Source organism: Dasypus novemcinctus, chromosome 16, assembly GCF_030445035.2.
Source record: "Dasypus novemcinctus isolate mDasNov1 chromosome 16, mDasNov1.1.hap2, whole genome shotgun sequence".
Classification (NCBI taxonomy): domain Eukaryota; kingdom Metazoa; phylum Chordata; class Mammalia; order Cingulata; family Dasypodidae; genus Dasypus; species Dasypus novemcinctus.
Window position 1 is genome coordinate 47,218,737 of NC_080688.1, and position 27,017 is coordinate 47,245,753.

General features: G+C 38.1%; 1 protein-coding gene across 1 annotated transcript in view; it reads right to left on the reverse strand.

The window, feature by feature from the left end:
• The window catches only part of B4GALT6 (beta-1,4-galactosyltransferase 6), a 67,137-nt gene that overhangs the window by 3,687 nt on the left and 36,433 nt on the right, over positions 1–27,017 (reverse strand). The window contains exons 4-8 of the mRNA XM_004479012.5: positions 17,119–17,243; positions 10,669–10,785; positions 2,997–3,184; positions 760–882; positions 410–511 (exon numbers count right to left, since the gene is read on the reverse strand). Of these exons, the coding sequence (XP_004479069.1) occupies positions 410–511; positions 760–882; positions 2,997–3,184; positions 10,669–10,785; positions 17,119–17,243 (655 nt within the window). The remainder of the gene's footprint in view (positions 1–409; positions 512–759; positions 883–2,996; positions 3,185–10,668; positions 10,786–17,118; positions 17,244–27,017) is intronic.

A 27,017-nucleotide genomic window follows, 5' to 3' on the forward strand; every position in this document is an offset into this window, starting at 1 on the left:
AGAAGCAGATGTGGCTCAAGCAGTTGAGCCTGCTTCCCATATGGGAGGTCCTGGGTTTGGTTCCCAGTGCCTCCTAGAAAAAAAACAAAAACAACAAGCAAAACAAACAATGTGGCTCAGTGGTTGAACACTGTCTTCCCATATACAAGGTCCTAGGTTCAACCCCTGGACCCCAGAATAAATTAATACAGATATTTAACTGAGTTCTGCAAAATAACGTGTGTGTGTGTGTGTGTGTGTGTGTGTGTGTGTGTGTGTCCTCAAAGAAGCACACAAAAAAATGTTTTCCTTTTATACCGGAAAGTGATAACTACTGGAGATATTTGGGCCAGGGTGGATGCATTTTTTTAACCTTTCATATATTAAGTAGCTTTGAAGTTTTGGTATCTGAAGATGACATAAAACTTACCGTCCTAAAAACTGTACTTCACCTCGATGGTGATGAGGAATAGACTTGTATTTTCCTAAATCTCCTTCTGGTCTTGTTACATTATATCCAGCATAGTGAACTCTACAATAAAATATATTAAAAATGAAAATATAAAGAAATAAAAATGGATTATGTGGGTTCAATTTTAAAATGCAAAAGAATACTCTGATGTATATGCTACCAATAATGGCAGGAGGCACTCAAAGAAAAAGGGAGAAACACATGATAGGATTTAGGAGTCTCTATTCTTGGAATAGAAAAATACTATTTATCAAACAGAAATGGACTTTACAGAAATTCTATTTTAAGCAATTTGTACCTCAACTTACCTATTCCAAAGGTCGTCATCTTCTCCTCCCCATCCCCAGAAAGCATTAGGAAAGCCATTGATCTTTTTAAATTGTTCCACCGTCAGTCCACTTACACCACCAAAAAACTCTTTATATGGAAGACTACAAAAAGAAAGCAGGGATACAGCAGTAGCCATATGAAACCGAGTTTTGGATCTTTAATGTATTCTACAAATTTTACCTTTATTTTCCTTATAAACAATTATTTTGATTAAACCATATTTTGGGAAATGTATATTCAAGGGACAAAATATTTTTTATATTCTAATGAAACAGATACATCTAAATGTGTTATATTAAACACAAAAATGAAACATTTGTGGTAATCAAAATTTAATACTAATTACTTTTATAAAAAAATTTCTCTCCCCTTCCCCCCCCAGTTGTCTGCTCTCTGTGTCCACTCGCTGTGTGTTCTTCTGTGTCCACTTATATTCTTGTCAGCAGCACTGGGAATCTGTGTCTCTTTTTGTTGCATCATCTTGCTGTGTCAGTTCTCCGTGTGTGCGGTGCCATTCCTGGGCAGGCTGCACTTTTTTGCACTGGGCGGCTCTCCTTATGAGGTGCACTCTTTGCGCATGGGGCTCCCCTACGCAGGAGACACATCTGCATGGCACAGCACTCCTTGTGCGCATCAGCACTGCGTGTGGGCCAGCTCCACACTGGTCAGGAGGCCTGGGGTTTGAACCCTGGACCTCCCATGTGGTAGGCAGATGCTCTGTCTGTTGAGCCAGATCTGCTTCCCTTAATACTAATTACTTTTTAAGACTCAAAATCTTATATTTTCACAGCAAAAGATAACTTGGTCAATAGCTGTCAATGCAATGTTATTTACTGCTATACTAATAAGTTCAAAATTAATTAAATTTAATTATAAATACAGTATTTACTCTATAGACATGGACAAACATAAGTTAGTAAAGGCAAGTCTAGCATTTAATTTTAAAATGTCTAGCTGCCTATTCCTATAATGATCTTATCTGTTTGGATTATACTCCAAAATACTCATGGATATTTAAAATAAATTTATTTTAATGCAATGTCAGATAAATAACCATATTTTTTAGATTTTATTTCCCTTATCCTTCCCTAACTCACAGTCCAAGGAATTTGCCAAACTATGCAATGTTTTAAAAGTGCATTTTAATCTCAGTTGCCCGTTTAAATATAGACTGGTTTTCTAAGGTAGTATTCCTAGACTTGAAGTCCTGAATAAATTTCTGTTACCCAAAATGTGCTATTTGTGCCAGAGTTCCTAAAGGGCTCAGGCTGACTGTTTCTCAGCCTTTTGGCTAAGGTCAAGTGTAAAGCGTATAGGTCAAGGTGTATGGCCAGCAGAGAAAACATGACCCTGCACAGCATCCAAAATCCTAGCTGAAGGCTGGGGATACAGTAAAGCTGTCTCATAGATAGGGAGGGGGCAGGAGACTTAACTCTGTGGGAGGGACTCACCTCACTCCCTATGAGGAAGCTCTGCTGTTGGCCAGCTAGGATGCTGTGTGATACAGGGCACCAGGGAGAAACAGCTCCTGCCTGGAACTCAAGGGTTGTAGGAGAAAGTCTTGTCCCCACCCAGGGCCAAAGATACCCCAAAAGAGTAAAAGCAACACTGACCCTAGAAACAACCATATTGTACCAGAAGACCTCAGCTCCAACGACTGCTTACATTTCAAGGTATCTCCAATTAGAGAATGAAGAGATTTGTTCTTTATTATGAAAGACACTTCAAGAATCCACAGCTTAGAAGAAAGTAGATATATTGCAGAAGAGAGGAACTTCACTGCATTAAAACATCACCATGGACAGGGAATGCAGAAGGGAGCACACATGCATTGCATAACTCCCCTGTGCCAGGCAAGGAGCAAACATACATGAGCTCATTCCAGCCCCACTGAGAAGCCTCTTTTACTCCAAGGAACAAGGAAACCATGTCCAGAGACACAAGCAACTTAACCAAAGTCCTATAACTATCGTTTGAGAACCCAAATTTAAAACTACATTTGTTTAACTGCAGAAACCAGGCTCTCTTTTTCTACCACATCACACTCAAACCTCTGCAGGAGGAAGCATGAGAAAGATGGACAAGGTGCAATTACAGAGACACTCTTTAGGCTCTCAAGGTCTTTCAGATCCTGGCAAATCATAGGTGCTACCATTTTAATGATATGATTTTGCAAGAATATAGTACAATATCAGGAATACTGTCCACTACTTACATATACATGTATTTATCCAGCTTTGCCGCAAAATGACGGGGCATTTCTCCACATCCGTAATAGTTTCGGTCATTTTCCGGTAGATGATCCACATCATGGAAAATTACGCAGTCCCAGACGCTGTCTTTCATGGCCTCCTTGAATCCCACGTTGAAGAGCATTGCACGGTTAAAAGGTTGGGTGCCAGTCTTCAGAGAAACCCCAGAAAGAAAAACAGAAATTGTACACAACTTGGCCATCTGACTTTTTTCCTATACTTTTCTGACTTGTTGAGTCACAGCCAAGGAATAATAATTGCACCTGAATCAAGCAAAGTAATAAACAAAATTCAGGATTTTCATATCTACTGTGCAAACTTAATTACATTATTTTATACCTTGATGCATCCAAGAAAACATTTTTATTAGCCTCTCTTCTAGCAGATCATCTCATTTATATAATAATATAACATATTTCTGTTTTACATCTCAAATAGATCAGGATACAGATTATTTATGACCAGGAAAAAATTATGCCTTTAAAAATAATGTTGTTTTATTTATTTATTTTAATAAAAGCTTTCCATATGCTGGCCGAGGAAAGTGGTATGTTTTAATGTACATAGGCAGGAAACTGAAAGTGAGTCAACAGCTATCTTTCTCTTATCTAACAAAACCAGGAAGGTCTAACTTTTTATTACTACTGCATGCAATAAAGAAGCTGAGAGCATTTTTAGAGACAAAATTTGAACTTATTATACAGAACCTACTTCCTTTATTACAAATATTTCCCTTTATAACTAAGGAAATTGCATTAAAGTGCACTGGGAACAGTTTCTACTTTTAATATTCATGTTCATGACGAAGACCAAGAACATTTAAAGGGACAGCATAATAGGAACATACTACACAGAACCCAACTTCTTATATCACAACCATCTTCCTTTATTTACTAGGAAAAACATAGAAAAGTGCATTGCAGGGAAAACTTTCATTCTGCATCTAATGAAAATAAAAGAACATTTTTCTGTGTCTTAACAGTGTTCAAAATCATTGCCAAAATATGAAAAGAAAAAGCATTACGACAGAAGCGAATGAGATGCACAATGCAGGCCTCCCCAGGGTGCTGCCTCCAGAGTGAGAAATTACTAATTTGTAGCCTGCATCTTGTGCTCATTTGAGGTAACGGTGGAAATCACTTCCCTTTTTACAGACTCTTTCTCCACGAGTGAAATGGAAAGAATAAAAAGAATAAAGAGCTACATTGTAATGTTATTACAGGTACAGCAACATCAGCTTTAACAAATTACCTTCAAGATTTAAAATTTTTTTTTGAATTAATCCTGGATACAATATTTAATAGCTTAAAGTGAAAATAAGTGGTTCCATTTTTGTACGCAAGGGCAACACACTGCAACTCTCCTGGCTGTTGATTCTGGTATTCATCTCTGTTCTTTGTGGTAATGAGAGTTTTGATATATATTTCTTGCTTCATTAATTTTAGACTTTCTGTTCTAACTTCTTATCGTAGTTGAGGAGATGAACTGCCACATCTCCTTTCTCTTCTTCCATTCTCCCAAAAAAGTTATATCATAAATTTTGGTTAACTCAATAGTGTTTACATTAGTAGGACTAAGTGAATTTTTTTTCAATGATGAGCGAATTATGATTCTGTTTTCTTTCTAAAACTGTGATTAATAACTGTCTTATTCTTAGTTTTCTGTAAAATTATTATTACTTTAAACAAAAGCACCAATAGATACATCCTATAGCTATCAAAAATAGGTGATTCAAACACATCAAATCATCTATCAATTCCCTCTCTACCCTGCAAGCCCAGCTCCCACAGCCCTTTCTTCTTGCTCCCATTTGGACTGGTTGCTCTCCAGATTAAGTGCAATTATCAGCTTGGGCCTTTTCTTTCACTCCCTAGTTGATCCATGTCTTTTACTTGGCTTACTCAATTAGCTGAGACACATCCTTCAGTAGCTCCTTAAGTAAAACTCCACGGTTTCTGTGGATAGGGAATTTAGAGCACAGCAGGAATGGTGTGTCACGCCCCATGACGTGGCTTGCTCCTTCACATGATTCAGGGCTGCTTCAATCACACCTCCTCAAAAAGGTCATCTCTAACCACTCTACCCAAAGAGCGCCTTGCCTTCCCCTGCCCTTTCCACTGTCTTTATCCTGATTCTTTTTAGCCCTGAGAACTCCCTGACATAACACATATTTATTGCCTTCCTCTCCTCACTAGAATAGTAGGGGGCTTATCCAGGTTGTTCACTGCTGTAACCCCCTTTGTTGAATGAATGAGAGTGGGTTTTGTGGAGGTGGTAAGGTAGCAAGCTGGCCTTTTCCTTTGGAGACTTCCAAATGTTAGCTCTGATATCTTTTTTCTGGGGTGAATCTATTTCTTGAACAATTACAACTCACAAACTGCTGAACTGCTGAAGGACGCTTCCTACCTGGCTTCTGACTTCAAAAAACAGGACAGGAAAAGGCCTGAGGACCCCCAGCCTCAGCAAGCAGCCTTACTTAACCACCCCCCCCTCCATTTTGAGACCCCACAGCATAGCTGTGACAACACAGTTGGGAGCTTCTTTAGGGCATTTTCTCCAGAGCATAAACTTTTAATTTGCTACAAAGGTAGAGTAATCACCTGGCAACACATTCAAAGATGAGGAAGTGGGGATTGGATTTTTTGTAATCAAACTTTTAAACAATCCCTTTACTTTAGTCCTTTGCTCCAGTCCCATCTTCTGTGTCACCTCTCAAGTACTGCTGAGACAGTTTGTCCAGCAGGTTGACTTGATTCTTGTCACAATCACCCTCAACTAGCTCTTGGGCTTGAACCTCTTTTCCATCTACTTCCTGACTTTCAGAATGTGTTGAAATCACCCACCCACTACTATCTCTTTGTCCTTGACGCTTACTAGCTTTTTAAGAATTTTTTCCTTTCACTTTCATTTTAGGAGTTTATGAAGAAGAAGAGATAAACATGTATGTGTAGTCTTCCCCCTTTAACTAGGATTTCTGAAATGCTCTTCAATGGTTTAGCACTTCTCCTGGGCACCAGTCCAGCAGAAAAATTACTGTTCTATTTCATATGTGGTGAAGATGTTACTAGCTCAAAAACACATACTATCAAACAAGCAGTCATAAATTAATATTGATCAGAAGATTAGAACTGAGACTTAAATAAGGATCTTAGTTGCTTTGCAAAGATTTCTTCAGCATATATGTAAAACAACTTACAAAATCAATGTAAGCTAGTCAGTAGTTTTTATCAGTAGTACTTATCAGTAATCATTCTTTCTATTGATAAAGAAAAATTTTCAGTCACATTGATATTAAGTAAAAAGGAAGGAGCAGATTAATAAAATTTTGTTGCAAAAGAAGAATTAAAGGTATTTCTTCTTATAGATGACAATGTCTTGTAGAGAATAGGCCTATAGAATCAGTAAAAATATCATTAGAATTTAAAAAATGAGGTTGTCGATGTCAAAACCAAAAGTATCCAAATTACAGTGTATTTGAAACATGAAAAAAAATGTACCATGTTAAAAATGCTATATAAAAATCAGTGATGAAATTCAGCAAGTGTCCTAGTATTTGGGATGTGGAATGGGGAAAGATCAAAAAAGAAATTAAAGATAACACCTTAAATATTATTCTAGGTGATGACAGAAATGTGGCGGGGGGAACCGAAGCATGGAAAGTATCTCTAATGGACTGAAAGAAACTGTGTATATGGAACATTAAGACAAAATATTTATAGAAAAAATTAGGTGATAATATTAAAAGCAAATCAGCACAAATTTTTTTCACTTTTATAGATAAAACATAGATGATTAGAAAGCATGGGAGCAAGGAATGTACCACACTAATGAAAAAAGTGTTAATGTGGAGAAAAGTGGGCGGTGTAGGGAGTGGGACATAATGGGAACCCCTTATATATATATATATTTTTTTAAAGATTTATTTATTTATTTATTTCTCTCCCCGCCCCCGGTTGTCTGTTCTCTGTGTCTATTTGCTGCATTGTCTTCTTTGTCCGCTTCTGTTCCTGTCAGCAGCACGGAATCTGTGTTTCTTTCTGTTGTGTCATCTTGTTGTGTCAGCTCTCCGTGTGGGTGGCGCCATTCTCGGGCAGGCTGCACTTTCCTCGCGCTGGGCGGCTCTCCTTACAGGGCGCACTCCTTGCGCATGGGGCTCCCTTACGCGGGGGACACCCCTGTGTGGCAGGGCACTCCTTGTGCGCATCAGCACTGAGCATGGGCCAGCTCCACACGGGTCAAGGAGGTCTGGGGTTTGGACCATGGACCTCCCATGTGGTAGACGGACGCCCTAACCACTGGGCCAAGTCTGCTTCCCCCTTATATTTTTTTATTATGTAACATTTTAGGTAATCTAAGTATCTTTTAAAAATAAATTTTTAAAAATATTTTTTAAAAAAGCATGGGCACACGTCAACATCAACTGATAAATGGATAAGCAAAAGGTGGTATATCCATACAACTGAATATTATTCAGCCATAAAAAGAAATGAAGTACAACATGGATGAACCTGGAGAACATTATTCTAAGTGAACAAAAGCAGACACAAAAGATCACTTATTATATGATTCCATTTATAGGGAATGTCCAGAATAGATAAATCCATAGAAATGCCACGTCATGAACTTCAAAACCATTTTGCTAAGTAGAAGAAGATAGAGACAAAAGGCCACATAATATATGATTCTATTTATATGAAATATCCAGAAAAGGCAAATCCACAGAGACAGAAAGTGGATTAGTGGTTGTCAGGTACTAAAGAAGGAGATACGGGGAATGGCTGTTAATGGGTACAGTTTCTTCTTGGGGTGATGAAAATGTTCTAGAATTAGATGGTAGCAATGCCTGCACAATCTTGTGAATATACTAAAATAACTACTGAATTGTATATTTTAAAAGGATGAATTTTAGGGTATGTGAATCTTAAAAAAGTGTGGGACATTCTAAATATTACTTGAATAGTAATTCTCAAAACTGTCAAAGTCATCAGAAACAAGGAAAGTCTTAAAAACTGTCAAACCAAGAGAAGCCTAAGGAGATATTTAAATGTAATGTGCTACCCTAGATGGGATCCTAAGCAGAAAAAAGATGTTCGGTAAAAATTGGGGAAATCTGAGTAGAGTATGGACTTTAGTATTAATATTGGTTCTTTAATTGTGATAAAAGTACCATTCATATATTAGTAAGATGATAATAAGGAAAACTGGGTTTGGGGTAGATGGTAACTCTCTATACTGACTTTGTAATAGTTCCATAAACCTAAAAACAATTTAAAAAATGAAAGTTCAAAAAGTGACAGAATTAAATTAAAAAGGCAATAGCATTTATGATAGCACTGAAAAAACATGAAGCACTTAGGTTTAAATTTGACAAAAGATGCATAAGACCTGTACACCAAACACTATAGAACACTGCTGAGAGAAATTATAGAAGACCTAAGTAAAAAGAAAGACAAAGTGCGTTCATGGGTCAGAAGACCCAAAATTGTTTTAAGAAGACAGCTCTCCCAAAATTGATCTACAGATTCAGTGTAATCCTAATCAAAATCCCAGCAGGCTTTTTGTAGAAACAGACAAGCGGATTCTGAAATTTATATAGAAATGCAAATACAATAACCAAAACAACTTAAAAATAACGCAAAAAGAACAAGGTGAAAGGATGCCACACTACCTGATTTCAAGACTTACTATAATACTAGAATAATCATGACATGAGACATTGGCATAAAGATAAACAAATAGATCAATGGAACAGAATACAGGGACCAGAAATTTACCTATACATAATGTCAACTGATTCTCAACTAAGTTGTCTAGACAATCCAATGGGAAAAATATTTGCTTTTCAACAAATGGTGATGGAACAAATGAATAGCCATAGGCAAAAAGAAAAAAAAAAAAGACATTGACCTTACCTCACCATCATATATGAAAATTAACTTGAAAGGTATTAGCCTAAATGTAAGAGACAAAACTATACAACTTTTAGATGAAAACAGAGAAGAAAATTTTAGAAAACTATTTCTTAAACAAAAAGGCACAAAGGATTAAAAACGTCAATAAACTGTACTTAATAAAAATTTAAAACTTTTGCTCTTGAAAAGAGTAAAGAAAAATGTAAAGGACTTGTATCTATACTATATAAAGAACTCATAATTCAATAAGAATCAAATATTAAAATGGACAAAAATTTGGACACCATTTTATCCACAGGTCAAGGAATATATAAGAAAATTAAATTCTTTCTTTATACCAAATACTGCCTTTAAACAAAGACAAAGAATATAACAAGCAAACATGGTCATTACATATCTAACCTGTTTGAATAGACTACATTAAAGAATTATGATCAATTCAGCTTTGATATCTGCTCAGAAACAAATAGACTGGACTTTTGTGGCTTTGCCAATATTTAATTCTACTCACTTTATGGTCTTCATTTCTGAAAGAATGATAGAATGTCAGATTTGGAGGGGATCACAAGTGTCACATGGTTTAATCCTCTATGCAATATATGATTTGGTTTATTTGACTCATCATTATTAATCAGTTACTCAGGTTGGGTCTACATCCTGTAAAAGCTATAGTGCTCCACTACCAGTGTCAGGCTCAGCAAGGCTAGCAAAATATATACATCTGGCTGCAACAACACAGCCGAGTTTCCTCTACCAATAGGTGACTATGAAAATGAAAGACTGTGTAAACAGAACAGGTTCACTATATACTAGTTTTCTTCAGGGAGTACTACCTGGCTTTCATTCAGGTACCCCAGACTGCCTAATGAAGTCCACCCAACACTGATTTCAGCACTAGCCAGCAAATGCACCAAGTAAAAAGAAACCTCAATCAAGAATTATCCAGGGGCGTGGATGTAGCTCAAGTGGTTGAACACTTGCTTCTCATGTACGAGGTCCTGAGTTTGATCCCCAGTACTTCCTAAAAACAACCAAACAAATGAAAAAACTAACTCTCATTGGGGAATGGATGTAGTTCAGTGGTTGAGTGCCTGCTGCACATGTACAAGGTCCTGGGTTCAATCCCCAGTACCTCCTTAAGAAAAAAAAAATTCAATACTGTGAGTATAACTGAGGTCATTTGAATACAACATTCCAAAGTGCACCAGTTTTATCAATTCAGGTGACAGTACACCAGTCTAAATGTTCCCAAACAGTCTAAATTACAAAATAAGCAGCTTCTCGTTAAAGAAAATTAACTTTACAGAAGTTTTCAGGAATAAACAAGGATCACAAGCTCAATGCAAGCATAAAAAGGAACATTATTACAAATCAAAGGCATATTTAATCCTGTATGGCAAATATCAACTGTACATTTATTTTGAAAATCATAATTTGACAAGCCAACATTTATAATACGTTAATTAAAATATAGTAAGGCCATCATACTAAAGTCCTATGTAATTGCTGATCAACTCATTTGACCAAGGCATTTGTTTTAAGCATACCAAAAAAAGAAAAAGAAAAATAGAAGCTCAATCCAAAATAATAATTTTATCCAAATACAAAACCAAGGATTTGAATTTGCCTTATTAATCTTAAGCTAAATCTTTAAAATCAAGCCATATCTAAGCACTTATTAAATTCTAATATCCTTAGTTATCATTTTGAAAAATATTCTTACCTGTTCAATGACATAAAAGGCAAATTCCAGCCGCTGTTTCTGGAGCATTGGAATCAGGTGCAAGAAAAAAATCGGAAGATGTTCATGGCGATTACGGAAAGGAATGAGGACTGCCACCTTTAAAACAAAATAGCCACGTATATAAGTAAATATAGCAACAAACCCTAGAAGTAAAGATAAAAACTGATCCTTAAACATTTCAGATGGTTTTAAAATGGTTTTTAAATTTTCTCAGCAGAGATACAACAGTGAGCAAAAAAACATTTTTCCTGGGTATGATTTTTAAATTCAAGTCTGTCACCCTCACAAGAGCACACAGACCCAGGAAAAATCACAGCTATGATACTACCAAAAAAAAAGTGTGTATTGTGCTAAGATTATAAAATTGGTAATACTAACTGATCTAGGGGTCCACAGCACAAAGTAAGCAAAGGTCCAAAGATGGAAGGAGGCAGAGGAAATGCTCGTGGCAGAGGGAAGTGATGTGCTTGCAAAGGCTGTGGATGGCAGGAAGGGTGAGAAAATAAATTTGATGATCGAAAATACTACTCTGGTTGTGGTATGGAAAGCAGATTGAAGACGACCAAAAATGGGCTCAGGGAGACTGGTTAGGAAATTAATGCAATACCCAAGGTAAGATGTAACAGTAGTTTGGACTGAGGTGAGGGTAGAGAAAAACAGGAGAGGTACACAGACTTTTGATACATGTAAACAGAAAATTAACAGGATTTGGTTATGGACTGACTATGAGCAGGGAAGGAGGATGTATTAGGAATAACTTTATGCTCCCCAGTGTATGAGAGACTCATTTGTAGGTTCTCTACACATGGCTCTTCTGCCCCTTTTATTTGAACCCATAATTACACTATACTTGATAAATATCTGTCCCAGAGACTTAAATCTTTGATCCGTCCATGTGCCAGTTGAGTCCTGAATTTCAGCAGAGTTGCAATACCTACTCTCCTGTTCAATGGACTCACCCAGCACAACTAACAAGGAGATAATAATAGACAACGTCCATCCCAAGGAACAGAGAGTATCTGCAACTGCAAGCAAGATAGTTCCATCCCTGCCTCATGGGATCTAAGTCCCCTCTCAATTAGAAGCAGAGTAGGCATAAATATCCCCAACTCCTCAAGATTGGGGAATGAACAATGGACTAAAGTAGACATTATTATTCTACGATAGACTTATTATTATTCTAGCAATGGAAGAACTCTTATCATTGATGTAAAGGCCGTGGCCACCAGAGGTTCTGAGGGATGGGACAGGGAAGAATAGATATAATATGGGGGTATTTTCAGGATATTGGGTTTGTGGTGCATGACATTGCAATGACAGCTAGAGGTCATTGTATATTTTATATGACAAAATTGTGTGGGACGGAATGTAAATTATAACAAACTGTAGTCCATGGTTAGTAGCAATGCTTCAACATGCGTTCATCAATTGTAACAGATACACCACACTAATGAGGGATGTTGATGTGGGAAAGTGTGGGAGAGGGAGGGAGTGAGGTATATGGGAATCCCTTATATTTTTTATGTAGCATTTATGTAATCTAAAGCTTCTTTAAAAATAAAAATATTTTAAAAAGAGTAACTTCTAAGTTTTAAAGTAGATCATAAATGACAGTAACTTCTTGATATTTAAGTTTAATTTCAAAGAAGTTTCACTTCAATTGTATTATCCTACACACGGTTTCTCTGGCCTAGAGATATTTATGAGAAATAAAAACCAAAATCTTCAATTATGGGGATTCTAGCCACAGCCTATTAAAGCAACCCATCCATACTTAAGTTTGATAATTATATGAATATGGTATTTCTCATTTAAACAAAATACACAAGTTTTCAGTACATTTTATAAGTTTATTTCACTGCTAGCACAATATTCAAATTTTAATTAAATTGATAAATGTCAGAATGTTAAGCTAAACACAAATGATCATATAAGCAGCATAGGAATCAAAGAAATTTGTTTTTGTATAAATCAAAGAAATCTGCTCTTATATAAACCAAAAAAATAACAGAAAAAGCACATATATGGAAAATAAAATGGTTTCTCAGTACATTCCTCTTTCCTCTTATAGGAAGAAAAAACACTTACTGGAACTCTCAAAATCAGGGCTGAAAAAAATCATAAATTTATAATATATAATGTGTCAATATGACATGAGAATAAATTGAAAATCATCACTTGCCACTTACTCCTATCCTCTATTTCTTGAATCCAAAATTTGTTATATAAGCTATGTGGATCTGCCTACAATTCAGATTTTACCCTTGAAAAAGCTGAAGTGTTTTCTAAATGTTACTTTTCTTAGCTAAGCAGGCTTTATTATAATTGTGCAATTCTAATAAAAATGGAAATTATGACAAATAATACATTTTCCACAGATCATAACTTCTGAAATCATTAGATTTTCAAAGAAGATAACAATGAAACAATATCTATTTAGAATACGTATGCATCACTCTAGCCTCTAGACTTTCTAAAATATAATCTAAAACTAATTATAACAAAATTATGGAAAAACATAAAAAGATGGAATTTATTAAAATTTCACCTATGCCAAAGAGATTTTACTAATGGATAAATAAATGCAAATAATTGAGAATGCATAAGTGTAGGCCCTAATTCCACTTATAAAATCAGGATGTGACCTCAGATACAATCGACAGAACATATTTACCTGTGTTTTACATCACCAGGATTATGAGTGGAGGAAACTTAATATTATTAAAATAGTTTTATTTAAAAAGAGAACAAAAGATGGCTTAGTAAAATAAAGCCTAAATTAGAAATTGCACCCCTAATTTGCCTTAATGCTGATGGGATTATGAGAAAGATTGAGACAAAAGCTACTATGAGGCGGATGCTTTCCTGTTGACATAAATGATTTGCTAAGTGTCAGGCACTGAAGAGGTCTGGAGTCCCCTACCAGCCACACTGTGGATCCCTTCCTTTTGATTTGTCCCAGAAGGTGCCTCTTGGCTTAGGAACCTAAAGACCACAAGATGGGGACAGCAAAACTGAAACAGCTCAGGACTCCCTTTAGTATCCTATACAAATGGTGTTGGGGACTCCCTACTGAGTGGGGACTTGCTAACAGACATCAGTGTCAATTGTTGGTGTATTCAAAGAATTCCCAAATGAATCCAACTGCCAACACAGTTCAGGGATGTCTAGGTTTGCTGTTCAGACAAGAAACTGCTAAGAGAAAGTAAAAGGAGAAAAAAAAGTTAGAAGGCAAGTAGACCTCCCTATCACTTACCATATCTGCAGCATATCACTGGGATAGCTTCTAGCAAAATAGGGTTGAGCTTGCCCTTCCTGGTTTACCATTTGGCCACAAACTGGCTGCCTATGACATAATGTAAATGGGCTATAAAAGCAGTTAGGTGAATTAGAGATGACATTTAAGGGAAGAAGCTATTAAATGGCTGCCGAGTCCATATTACTTAAAGGCAAACCATATTAATTAAGGACAATTAGGCTGAGTAGTGAACATATAAAATTAAACAGTCATAACCCTAGTATAGTAATTTCTTCAATGAAACATTTGCAATTTTAAGAATTGTTTTTAAAAAAATCTTACAGAGACACTGAAAGTGTTATGAGAAAAAGAACTACCAGTATTTTGGCAAATTCAAATAAGCTAAACTGATATTTTATAACAAAATAAAAATGTCAAAATTTTAATGGGATAGTTATCAAAGCTTTTGAATGATATGCATAAAGCAAACTTTTTATTAAACTAAAGCTTCACAATATCTTAAAAATTCATTTGGTACATCCTTTTCTTATTTCTTATGCTATTGAGAACAACATTCTCAATAGTTTACAATATATTGTCCAGAAAAAGAAAATCTCAGTAATTTATTTTGAGGTTTATAAGCCTTGGTGTCAAGACATCTTTTCTTATATGTGCCTCATATGCTGTCTGAACCACTCTCCTGTTGATACATCTTTAAAGGAGTTAGAGAACATTTATTTGTTCATTATCTTCTGAAAAAAGTAACACTTCATTTTAGTGAACCTCTCCTTCACCATCTCTTTCTTGTTCACACAAAATTACCCCATTCAGTTTGTCCCACTTTAAAAACCATTCATTTTACTGAATGTATGCATCTAATTTTTCCTTGCTTAATTTTAATCATGTTGAGGGAAATAAGCCAGACACAAAAACCACATACAGTATGAGATCACTAATGTGAAATACCTAGAATAAGCAAATTCATAGAGACTGATAGTAGATTCAAGTTCACCAGGGGTGAGAGGAAGGGAGAGGTTATTGCTTAATGGATGAAGGGTTTCTGTTTGAGGTGAAAAGTTGGGGTAAGGGATGTTGGTGATGGTAGCATAAAAATTGTGAATGTAATTAATACTACTTAATTGCACACTTGAAAGTGGTTAAAAATGGGAAATTCTAAGTTGTATATGTTACTACAATAAATTTTGTATAGATTAAGATGGAAGGATGGATAGATACAGCAAGTGTAGCAAAATGTTAAAAGTTGGTGGATCTGAGTATCTGAGGCGGTATGTTGGAGTTCTCTGTATGGGTTTTGTATTATTTTTGCAACTGTCCTGTAAGCTTGAAATTATTTCAAAATAAAAAGTTAAAAAAAAAAGAATCAAGTTGGTGGCAGATGTTTAGCATAAATCTAGTTATTTCTTCTTTCCCTCTCAACTATGTTTCAGTATTAGAATGGAATATTACTAGAATGTAAATAGGTAAGGAGGAGTACTGGTAGTGGTAGTAAGGAGAAATTAATTCTAATTAAATACAGTAACACAGCTAATCTCTCTCTGTTCTCCAAAATTCCTACCGTCCTTTTAGCTGCATAGGTCAGAACTAGACATTGTATTCTGAGAAAGGTTCGCTTAAAGCTGAAATAATAGCAGTGTCCACACACTTCCTAAAAAGTTAATGTTCTTAGATCCCTGAATTAGGAACTCTACACTCATACTGTTACTTGACTCACATGGAGTTTATAGTCTACTAAAATCTCTAAGTGGGAAGTACTAAGGTAAGGTATACCTCTCTCCAGGAAAATAAGAAGAAAAACTATAACACTTAAACCAATATCTACATAGAACACTGGAGAAAGGCCAAGAATATTTCATTTTTCCAATCCTAAATTGTCCCACTACTGTGCCACACATTGCAGTCCACACACTGCATGTGATATCCCACATGAAGATCCACCTGAAGATCAGCCAGTGTGACTGATTCAGCGTGCACTTCCTTCCATTAATATTCAACATGCATAATCATCACCCAAGTAGTAAAAATAATGTATTTGAAACTCAGGATTTTTGTAAAAAGTACAATGTATGTAAATTGGGTCATGTTTTGTATAGATAGAACAGTGATAAAAATCAATCAAGAAATATGGGAAATAGTATAAGACAATTATTAAAGAGTGTTTTTCTAAAGTTTATTCCAGAATCTTTTTAGGGAGCTTCACAACTTGTTTGAGGCAATGAGAAAAATGGATATTTATTTAACAATTTGTAACAAGGTCAAAATGGCATTTACTTGGCTCATCTCAACAAAACTGTTTCGTGTTTACTTTATACAAGACAAAAAGCTCTGTTAGGGATGCAGACATAAATAATACACATCCCTAGACACAAGGTCAATTAAGTGAGAGGGTCTCTTTCAAGAGTTCATTCTTGAATAAATAAATACTATTTATTTTCTTTCCTAGGAGATTTTTCCTATACTAACGTACTGATATACATTTTTTAAAAATTGCAAACTCTTTCCTGATTAAGGTTATATTCACAATTTCTTAGGATATAACATTTGACTTTGATAATTTACAGTTTTCATTTGAAATACAAAAATGTTATTTCCTACTCAAATATAGCATTACAAGAGTGATTATATTGTATAGAGAGTAACTACAGTCTGAACCATGGGTTTCTTTGTTCAAGCAAAACTTTAAGTAGATTTCTGACATATCAGAAAGACAAAAAGCTTTTGCCCTATCTTCTGAAAGAAGGGTAAAGAACCTAAAGACCTCCCTTTCATGGCTCAGTGGCGTTTAACTAGCATCTTTAGAGTTTTGAGATCCTGAAAAAAGAGCTTGAAAACAACCTAGAACCAAATGAAAATTGGGATTTATCCTCCGAGGGGGTTCACACTGCTGCTGGGATTTGGTGGGCTACACCCTCAAGTTGCAAGTAATCATCAGGAAGAGCTGGAACAATCAGACAATGATTCCAAACCAAACAGAACATGAAAAAATCTCTATCAAATCTGTCTCAGGAACGTCCAAGAGACTGAACACAAGACTGTGTATCTTGCACATACAGGAACGTTCAAAGTCTTCATAACTAACACTATTCAATCACATTTTAGCTTTGGATACAGAAACACGTGATGTCTTAAATTTTTCAAGAATTTGTGGTATTTCACTCTATATTCTGTCTCACCTTCCATCTGGGTTTACAGTCTTTAGGCCTCCAGTGACCTCCTGGCTCAATATCTATATCCTTGGAGAAGAGGTGATGAATTTCATCAAAACTGACTTCACTTACATTGACATTGAGGAATCCCCCTATGAAGACAAAAATGTGAAGAACTGATTTTAATATTTTTTGCTTCAAAGATTCAAGTAAGACAAAAAACAATCACTAGGGTAACAGTATAACTTGGTTGCCAGGACAGCCTAGTTTATTCCTGTTATCACAGCATAATTATTAACAGTGCTTACTTTCACTTTCAGTTTGGATGATAAATTATTTGATCCCTAACCTTTGTTAAATCAGCCAAAAAAAAAAAAAAAATCAAATTGCTTATCTCAATTTTTTGCTCATGCATAATGTACTGATTTTAGTATTCTTTATAAAATGTTTACGTGTATTACAACTTTACAGATCATTGCAATTTGACAAGTATTTTAAAACTATTACTTTCAATATAGTTGACCTAAGAGATGTGAGGGCATAGTACTTTATAGAGTTAATTTAGCAGTTAAAATGATGGGGATCTGATGCCTAGCTTTTGTCCCTTGGGGAATGTATATCACTTCTCTGTGCCTCAGCTTCCCCATCTGTAAAGGGAACAGTCAAGCCTGCCCCCATGGTGGCTGCTAAATCAGGGCATGGGAAGGATCAGGTCCAGGGCCTGGCACAAGGTACGCACAAGAAATGGCAGCTACTATTGCAAATACATTGGAACAAATTTATTTTGCTCAACTGAGGTAGGGAAAGGCAGGAGGAGGGAGATAACTCTGCAGTGGAGGAGGACCAAGGGAAAATCACCTTCAGATAATTCCCAACTGCAGTGGAAAATCACCTGCCCAAGGCCTAGGACCCAAGGCAGGAAGATATCAGATGACAAAGGCCCACCCATCATCTGACCACCACATGCCTCACTGACCCCTCCCTGGACAATTCCCACACCATGGAATATGGAGCCAGGACAAAGTTGTAGTTTTCAATCTCTCTTTTGCAGAAGGCAGACCAATGAGAATGCTGAGACTTAGCAGTCCTCATTTACATAGAGGGGGAAGTAGGAGGGAGCCCACCTTAATAAAACAGTACCTCCAGGCCCAGCAGGAGTAACTTGTACAACCTGTGCTCTTCGCACTACCCTCTTGGGTGTATACTTTCACTTCATATTAAATTCTCCTGCTACTATATGACTAGACCTGGCATTCTTTCTCACGACTCTGTCAAGAATCCTCCTAGATTGAGGTCTTTCTCCAAGACTGTCAAGAACCATCCTAGGTTGAGGTCCTTCTCCAAGACTGTGTCAAGAACCCTCCTAGGTTGAGGTCTTTCTCCAAGACTGTGTCAAGAACCCTCCTAGGTTGAGGTCTTTCTCCAAGACTGTGTCAAGAACCCTCCTAGGTTGAGGTCTTTCTCCAAGACTGTGTCAAGGACCCTTCTAGGTTGAGGTCTTTCTCCAAAGCCTCCCAAGGCCCCTCTGACATCACAAACACCATGTATCAGGGCACTGGTACGAAAAGGGAAATCATGGACTTCTAAGATGTTCTTCATCTCACAGGCATTCATCTCAAAATTAATAGATGATATCACTGGCAATGTTTTTAATGATTTTTCTAGTTTATACCAATGAAAAAGCAATGAATCGTGGATGGATAATTGTTTCAATTAATCCAGTCAAAAACAGAACTAAGAATCAGGAGGTTTCTCTCTTCACCCAAGAATTAAAATAGCTGAATGATCACAAAAGTCCCTTCCAATCAATGCTATCCTCAATACTTTCACTGTTATTGAAAACAGTATTGTACAAAAGGCAAGTAGAATGGAACCACAGATCATCTTTCAGCAGTTTTAACGCCACCTTTTTACTTGCAAATAGGTACACACTGCTCTGGAATGCTTTCACACCTAGTTCTTCCCTCTAACCTCCTCATTTCACAATGTATAAACAAACAAAATGATGAAGCTTCCCATTTCAAGTTTTCCGAGCCAGCTGTGGCCACAGATTCCACACATGAAATGCTCAGTTCCTTTCTAGAGCTCCCCTTTCTTCCTGTTAGTCTGTGTTCTCTACAACTTTCACAACAGCCTCTTTTCTCATCCCCACAGTAGTAGTTTTCACCAAGTGCTGAGGCATGCAAAAGAGAAGTATTTTAGGATGCAAATGTCTGTGTTTTGCACAATAAGCTAGGAAAACATTTGCAATCTTCTAATGTCTGCTTGTTCTGCTGGCTACATGTTTGTCTTTTATAAGCAAATTCCTACCCTTTAGTGTGTGATGTGCAAGCTAGCTATATTAGATAGGTCAGATTTTACCTAAAGAAGAGAGAAACCTATGAACATGCAGAGAAGGGGTAGGTCAAATTTAGGACCAATCAGTCGACATCACTACGGACTCTGATGCTTGGCTGACAAAACTGCATCTAGCACTGTAATCAAATAAAACTCACACAAATAAATCTGATGCATTTAATAGCATGCATGATTGCTAAAATGATAGTAATTAGGCTAAATAATAAGCAGTTCATATCAGTAACTGAAGTTGGTATTCTTTATGCACTGTTAAACCAATTTTTTTTTTGCCTTTTCTCCAGCTTTATTGCTTCAACAGCTGTAATAATCATCTTCAGCAGTTTTCTCCAGTATCATTTGCAATTTAATTTTCATCTCTAACACTCATGTGCTGGCAAATTAAGAGGATGCTGGCATACATCCTTCTCCTCAACAGAGAGGCCTCCTGTGTTCGCCTTCTACTTTTTATGGTGCCTGATGCACCATAAGCCCACTTCCCTCCTGACTCCCCCACCCTGGCCACCCACAGAGTCCACAAGCAGCTTTCCTATGGACTTATTGCTCTCGGCCCTGAAATCCTAATATCTTGTTGGCTGAAGGTCAAAGAGGACCCAGTGGCAGGAGGCTTTCATCACAGGGGTAATAATCTCAGCACTATGCTGAGGGAGGTAGAGAGAAAACAGGCTTTCAGGACAGGAATGACCACCACTGGGAACAGAGAGAGTAATCAGAAAGAGAGGGAGCGGGAAGAGTAAATATTGGTTATTATGAGGGGTGTGGAGGGGGCACTGTTAGGGAGAAGATCCTGTGCAAACGAAAGGAAAAGAATAAGATATTTTGTAGAGGGCATGGCCAAGAAGAAGCGCTCAGTCAAAGGGAGCCAGGGCTTCCAAACTGTCCACAATAGAAGGACCCGCTCAAGGTGAACAAGTAGAGGGGGCAGGGAGGACAAGGACACGGGTCCACTTTCATCTCTTCTACACACCAGGTGTCCTGCTATGGGTTTTGCTCAGGTAAAGTGTTCCAGTTTTTAAAAACCCTGCTGTGAGCAAAGCCAAGAGAAGATACTGGATGAAAGGATCCCGTCAGCCAGGCCCACCCCCTTTATCAGGCTTGCTGAGATTTCAAGGGCAAGTGAAGTAAGGATTCACTGAGCTCCAGAGAGATACCTCTTCCTGTGCTAAGTCTGAAATTTTCAACTGGGAACAAGTGCATTCCTTCTCCAGTTAGAGAGTAAATGGTTGAAATCCTTTTACCCTGTAATGTAATCAATCAGCAGACAAATGCAAACTATATAATTTATCAAATATTAAATTTCACCATTTTGAAGCAAGAGGGCTCCATGTGCCAGAAGAAAGGAGGGGCTGCCAATCACCTAGAAGGTAGCATGACTCCACTGTAAGCTACTTTTCAGTCTTGCAACACAGTTGTAGCCAAACTACTTCTGTTATGTGTGAGAACAGGTTACTTGCACCACTGGCTTTCCAGGACACTTACGTTTCCTAATACTGAAACTGCAAGACCTGCAGTTGGCCTCTCACCTTGGGTAGCTGGTGGGAATGAGCCTGGGGCAGGTAAGGATGGCCCCAAATGACAGGCTCATTGCAGTGTGGATTATAATATATCACGACATGATTTAGGATATTATTTCTCTATTAAAATATATAATTCTTAAAATAACAAATCTTGAGTACACATGAACAGTCTATATTTACATTTTTCTTACATTCCTCATAAAATTCAAGCCTTATCATTTCTAGGCAGGGAGTTGTTTCCTCCATAAATCAATAGTTTTAAAGGACTACTTCGTTCAGTTTGGGGCTTAATTCTATTTTGGGGGTATCTAAAGCCTAATTCTGGCTACTCTGGATTTTGCCACTGCTTTGGCTTCAGAAATTTCAATGTGTCATATAGCCCAGAGCTCAGAAGACTGTGTCAGAGAAAGGCCTTCATTTCCCCCATAGAAATGTCCCTTCAGCGGAATTCCTCTTCAAAGTCAGAAAAAGACTTTTACTCTAAGGGAGCTCATTACCTCCCTTCACCTTCGGAAGGCAGCTCAGAGGCTGCCTGGTGGCCTGAGTCCGCTGGTCACCCTCTCTAGAAACTGCTGGATTTTTGAATACTCCACTTGGGCTTTTCAACCTCTGGAATTTTATACCCTCTACTTCCACAAATAATTTCTTACTCAGCCGTTCTTAAAGTGACCAAACCCGAGCATCGTAAAGCTCAGATGGTGTGGTTTTCCATCGTATGCGTACCAGTGTCCCGCGCCCTGCCAATGCCTGGCCACAGGCTGAATGAATGAATAAGAGGATTCTATCTCTGCCTCTCCTCTCTCTGTGCATTTCAAGGTGCTAAAAAGCATCTTTAAGACACTTGTGCAAAAGGGGTGCCATGTGTAAATAACAGCCCCTGTGCAGACAAGTCCTTGTTTCCTAATACCCCAATACATAGTTCCTAACTCTCAATTTTCTCCTAGGCTTACAGTTCTCTCTTATTTTATTCTGATAGACTAACTGTAAAGTTGATTACAGTTGCTATCCCAGTTCCCAGTTTTGTCTCCTAACCCACCCCATAAACCTCTGGTTCATTCCTGGGGGCCCCATACCTTTCATTCATCACATTCTCCCAAAATGTCTTTCTAAGTCACTGGCTACCAATAAGAAGATGACTTCTTTTAAATTTAGAATCTACCACCACCATTTCTTTATTTCCTCAATTCTAGACACATTCATTCATGTTTTAACATTCAGGCATAAGGACAGATTCTACCATCAATATATGCATTTAAGTTCTGCTTTTTTTCCTGTTCCTTAAGAGCCTTTATGAAATTAATATGGCTTGTCAAGAAAATATGGTATACCATATATTTCTTCCTATCTTTTCAATTGTGTTTTTTAGAACCATTCAATTGCCAAGAAATTTCCAAATACTATACTTCAGTGTTTTTCTAGAATGCCTCCCCAGTGCCTCACCTTAATTGAAACTGTAGTCTTCCTTTTGAACTGTGCTAAGTGAAAGCTGCTCACTCTCCTATGTCTACTATCTTGGGGTCAGGCATAAAAGACCCATCCCTACATCTTACAAATAATCACCTACTTCCTCCTTTCATAAATCTACCTCCTTTGACATTTATGACTTTCAGTCACACCCCTTTCCAGCACCCAGCCATGCTAATTTGCAGGTACCTGCCCCTCCCTATATATCACAATTATGCCCCCCAGCTGTGTACACATCCTTAGCATCACTGTCACCTAGAACTTACTGAATCTTCAGCTCTGACCCACACCCTCTCATTATATAGCAGGAGTTCTTAACCAGGAATCTGTGAGTTTAAATTGAAATTCAAAAAAACATTATTCTTCTGGGATGTGTTGGTGTGGGTGTGATATATTTATTAAATAATACATAGTATAGTGTGGACTTAGTAAGGGGTCCGTGGTTTTCACCTGACTGGCAAAGTGGTCCATGGAACAGAAAAGGTTAAGAACCCCTGCATTAGAGCCTCCTTTCCTGTCACACTTTCTCACTCCTCCCCTCCTACTAAACTCACTCTCCAACCTCATGGAGACTTAAAAAGTCCCCTCTCTTCTACCCTATTTTTCCATTCTATTGGGTCCCTTAACACAGTGGTCTGCTGATTTGGGTGGGGTGTCCTAGAATCAGAATGCAAGCTACTGGCTCCAACCTCAATGCTTTTCTGGCAGTAGATGGCCATGTGTCATGTTCCTGGCCCCCCAGCTTTAGCTGAGCACATCCCTGCTGTCTGAATAAAGAACTGCCCACATCTGGGTCCTGCCTCCTGGAGGAAGAAGCTAGAATCCACTCTAGCAACCAAGAACAGTCCCATGCCCAAGTAGGTCTACACACAGGTGACTGTGCAGCAGAAGTGGCAACATGTGGACCCTGGCATTTTGCAAAACCAATCTTTGGGTGAAAGTGGTAGCAGAAGCATGTGGCTTTGGAGCCACCAGCAGAAGCACCTCTCATCTCCAGCCCTGAGCACCAGGAGTGGACTTTGCCATCTCTGCAGCAGGAGACACTTCACAGAGTGTTTTGGGCTGCTCAGCCTCTGAGCCTAACCCTCTAGTCACCCAGTTTTCTTGTGAGCTACTAGTATAATTTCATGGATTCCCCTTCCTCTTAAATTACATCAACTGTATTCTATGGTTTGCAACCAAGAACACTGATTTTTGCTATAGGTCTGATATTTGGCTTTAAAGGCTGTATTTTTAACAAGGATCCCAGCTGATTCTGGTGCAAGGTCATCCTGGGCCACTCTTAGAAAAACACAGCTCTCTTGGCATCACCCAATCACTCACAAATACTTTACTTCCACCCCTTTCCCAACCCACCACACCTGAGATGCCAAACCTGGCCTTGGAGCAACAGTTTTCTCTGCTCTAATTCATTACTCTTCTACTCTACTGCAATAGTGCTTACTGGGTACCATTAATTTTCCAAATTCAATGGCTATTCCACAGTTCCTCGTTCTACCTGCCTTTTTTGAGATAGATGAGTGTTTTTGAACTAACCCATTCCTGTGGGTGTGGGACTTTTTGATTGGATGTCAGTGAGGCTTTAGGCAACCTGGGCCTCTGCCCTCTTGCTGAGTCTGATACAAATGGAGACAGAGAGAGACACACAGAGAAAAGAAGTTGCCATATTTGACCTTGACATGTGAGAGAAAGGATTCCAGGTCTGCCCACAGCTGGGCTCCAGGAGGCCCAGGGAAAGATAACTGGTTGGCCACAGCTGAGTTCAAGGAGAAAGTAGTACAATCAGCAGACCAGTCGTCTTGCTTGAATCACCATGTGGCAGGATGCTAGAAACACCAGTAGCTGACTTTAGTGAGAAAGCATCTCTGATGCTGCCTTGATTTGGATATTTCACTAAGTTTTTACCCCAATAAATTTTCCATTATAAAAGCCAATCCATTCCTGGTACTTTGGACAACCCTGTAGCAAACTAAGACACTGGACAGCCTCCCCTGGCACTGTCTATTCACTGACTTCTGGGACACCATCCTCTGACTTCTCTAGAGGTCTGACTGATTCCCCTCCTTGTATTGACTCCACCTTCCACAAGTGCGGGTGTTCTCTGGTGACCTACTCTTAGCCTTCTTCCATTTTCACTTCCTCTATCTCCAGCCCAGATCTCTCATGAAATTCAGACCCGGTTAACTCCTGAGCTTCAAGCAAAGCATGCCCAACACTGAACTCTGTAACTTCCCCATATGCCAAGTGTGATGATTACCCTGTATAGCTTGTTTCAGTTATAGTCACCAAGTCACCCAAACCAGAAACCTGGAAATTAACCCTGATTCCCTCAGTGAGCTGCCACATCTGGTTGGTTAATAGCACCTGCAGCTCCTCTTTCCAATGCCACAGCCTTGGCACATGCTCTTGTTGGTTTCTCTTGGGCCCCTGCAGTAAGCTACTAACTGGGCTCCCTGCTTCCTACATTTCCCCCATTCTCATTCACATTTCAATCTCTCATCAGAATAATCTTTCTGAAATACAATTCTGGTCACATCAGTTATCTTCCTAAAGCCTTCGATGTTTTTTCCTAAAGCAATGTTTTTGTTTTTGTTTTTCCTTTTTTTGCTCCTAAACCCTTTAAAACCTGTGCACCCCTTGCTGGGAGAAATGCACACAGACCTATAAATCAACATTTTCCATATAACTTCAGGGGTTCTTCTCCCTCTGAAGCCCAGCTCACAGATGCTAAGGTGGTCCTCAGATTCCTTCATACTTGGCACAAGGCCCTTCTCCCTGCCCAGCCTCATCCCCCACTTGCCCTACTTCATGCCCACTCCAGGTGCAGCGAACCACTCTCCATTCCCAGAGCACGAAAAACTGCCTGGTGCCTGACACTGTTCTCTCTTGTTTACCTAGTGAACCATCTCACAAGGCCCAGTTCCTCTCTGAAGTCTCCTTTCCTTCCAGAATGAACTGCTCTTTCTCTTTTGTCACATCTATAGCAGTTATCATGCTGCCTTTCTCTGATTGTGTTACCTGCTTCCACCTGGTACAGACAAGGTCATCCTCTGCTCTGTCCTTCACCTGCCCCTATGAACACCACACGGTCTGCTGCAGAGCTAGAGTGTGATCATCGCTTGGTTACCCTGAAATGGCTCCCATCACTCATCTCTCTATTTTAGAATAAACATATGCATGATGTTTTGTGATACCGAGCATTATTTGAGGCTTTCTCAAGTTTATTCGCTTATTTGTTCCCTCTGTGCTGATTTCCACTTGAATTATTTAAACTCATCTCAAAAATTCCTTGCAGCTTTTGTTGTGCTCATAAGGTTAGAAACTATAGAAATGATCAAAGTTAAAGGCGACTATTCCACAAACGGTGTAAGGACAGGCTACACAAAAGTCACTGCAAATGTATTCTATTTGAGTAAGAACTAAAAGATAAGAAAACTAAAAATAAGTCTATCTTCATTTTAATGCAAAGTGTACAACTGATGTTTTCCTTCCCTACCTTATCCACAAAAATCAAAATCAAAATATCCATGCTAGGCACTCATTATTTTTTAGCTTTAAATAAAATGAAACTTGTATTTTATCTTAGAGTAAATGACAGAAAGTGGATATGCCTCCTGGGGAAACCTATAAATACTAATAACAACAAAGAAGTATTCACTGGTACTCTTCACATAAATAATACAAATTAAAATAGATTTTTAAGTGTCATTGACAACCACTGAATATAAAATATTGCGAAATCCATGAAATGCATTTAAAACCAAATTTTATTTTTTTGATAATCCATTACCAGCAGTCCCATTGCTATACTAGAGAAAAGTAAAAAAAACAAGTTACAGCTAGATCAAACACACCAATTCAGTGTGATGTTTAATTATAAGCAAATTAAAACAACATTCACATTTGAAAGGTTTGTCTAAATAGATCTTAATCTTACACAGACTTGCTTACAACTTACTTAGAAAGGTATCATAGTCAATCATTTTGTATGATTCTATAAGATTCTACACTTAGGTATTTTATTTCACAGCTCTCTATCAATGGAAAATAATCCTGTTAACAACAACAACAAAATCGTAAGGCTGCACAGCTAAGTATAAAACTCCTTAACTCACACATTTATCCTATGTTTCTCCTTCCCCTGGCCATTGCAAAGTCTAGCTCCATGGTCTAAAATAGGGAGGAAGAAAAGCAGAATCAAACTAGCATCTATCAAGCATTGTGCTCTATTTAATCCTCACAAGACTCTGAAATTGATATTGTCATCCCCCATTTTACAGATAGGGAAATTGAGGTTGCACTTTGCAGAGGTCACACAACTAGTAAAGGGCTCTCTTGAACTGCTCATGTGAGGCCCTCCCAGCAGAAGCCTCCATGTTGGCTGTACGCAAGGCCCCTTTCTAAGGAGTTCTTTTTCTGTACTTGGCCATATTTTCTACCAAATAACCCCATCACCTTGACTACAGCTAATTGGACAAGGAATTGGTGCTGGACCCAGAAGGTGGCCTGTTGTGAAAAGGTGCTGGCCAAACCGATAAGATTCTCTCTTTTAGGAAGATGGAATACAAGACTCTGAGGTAGGCAGAGAGA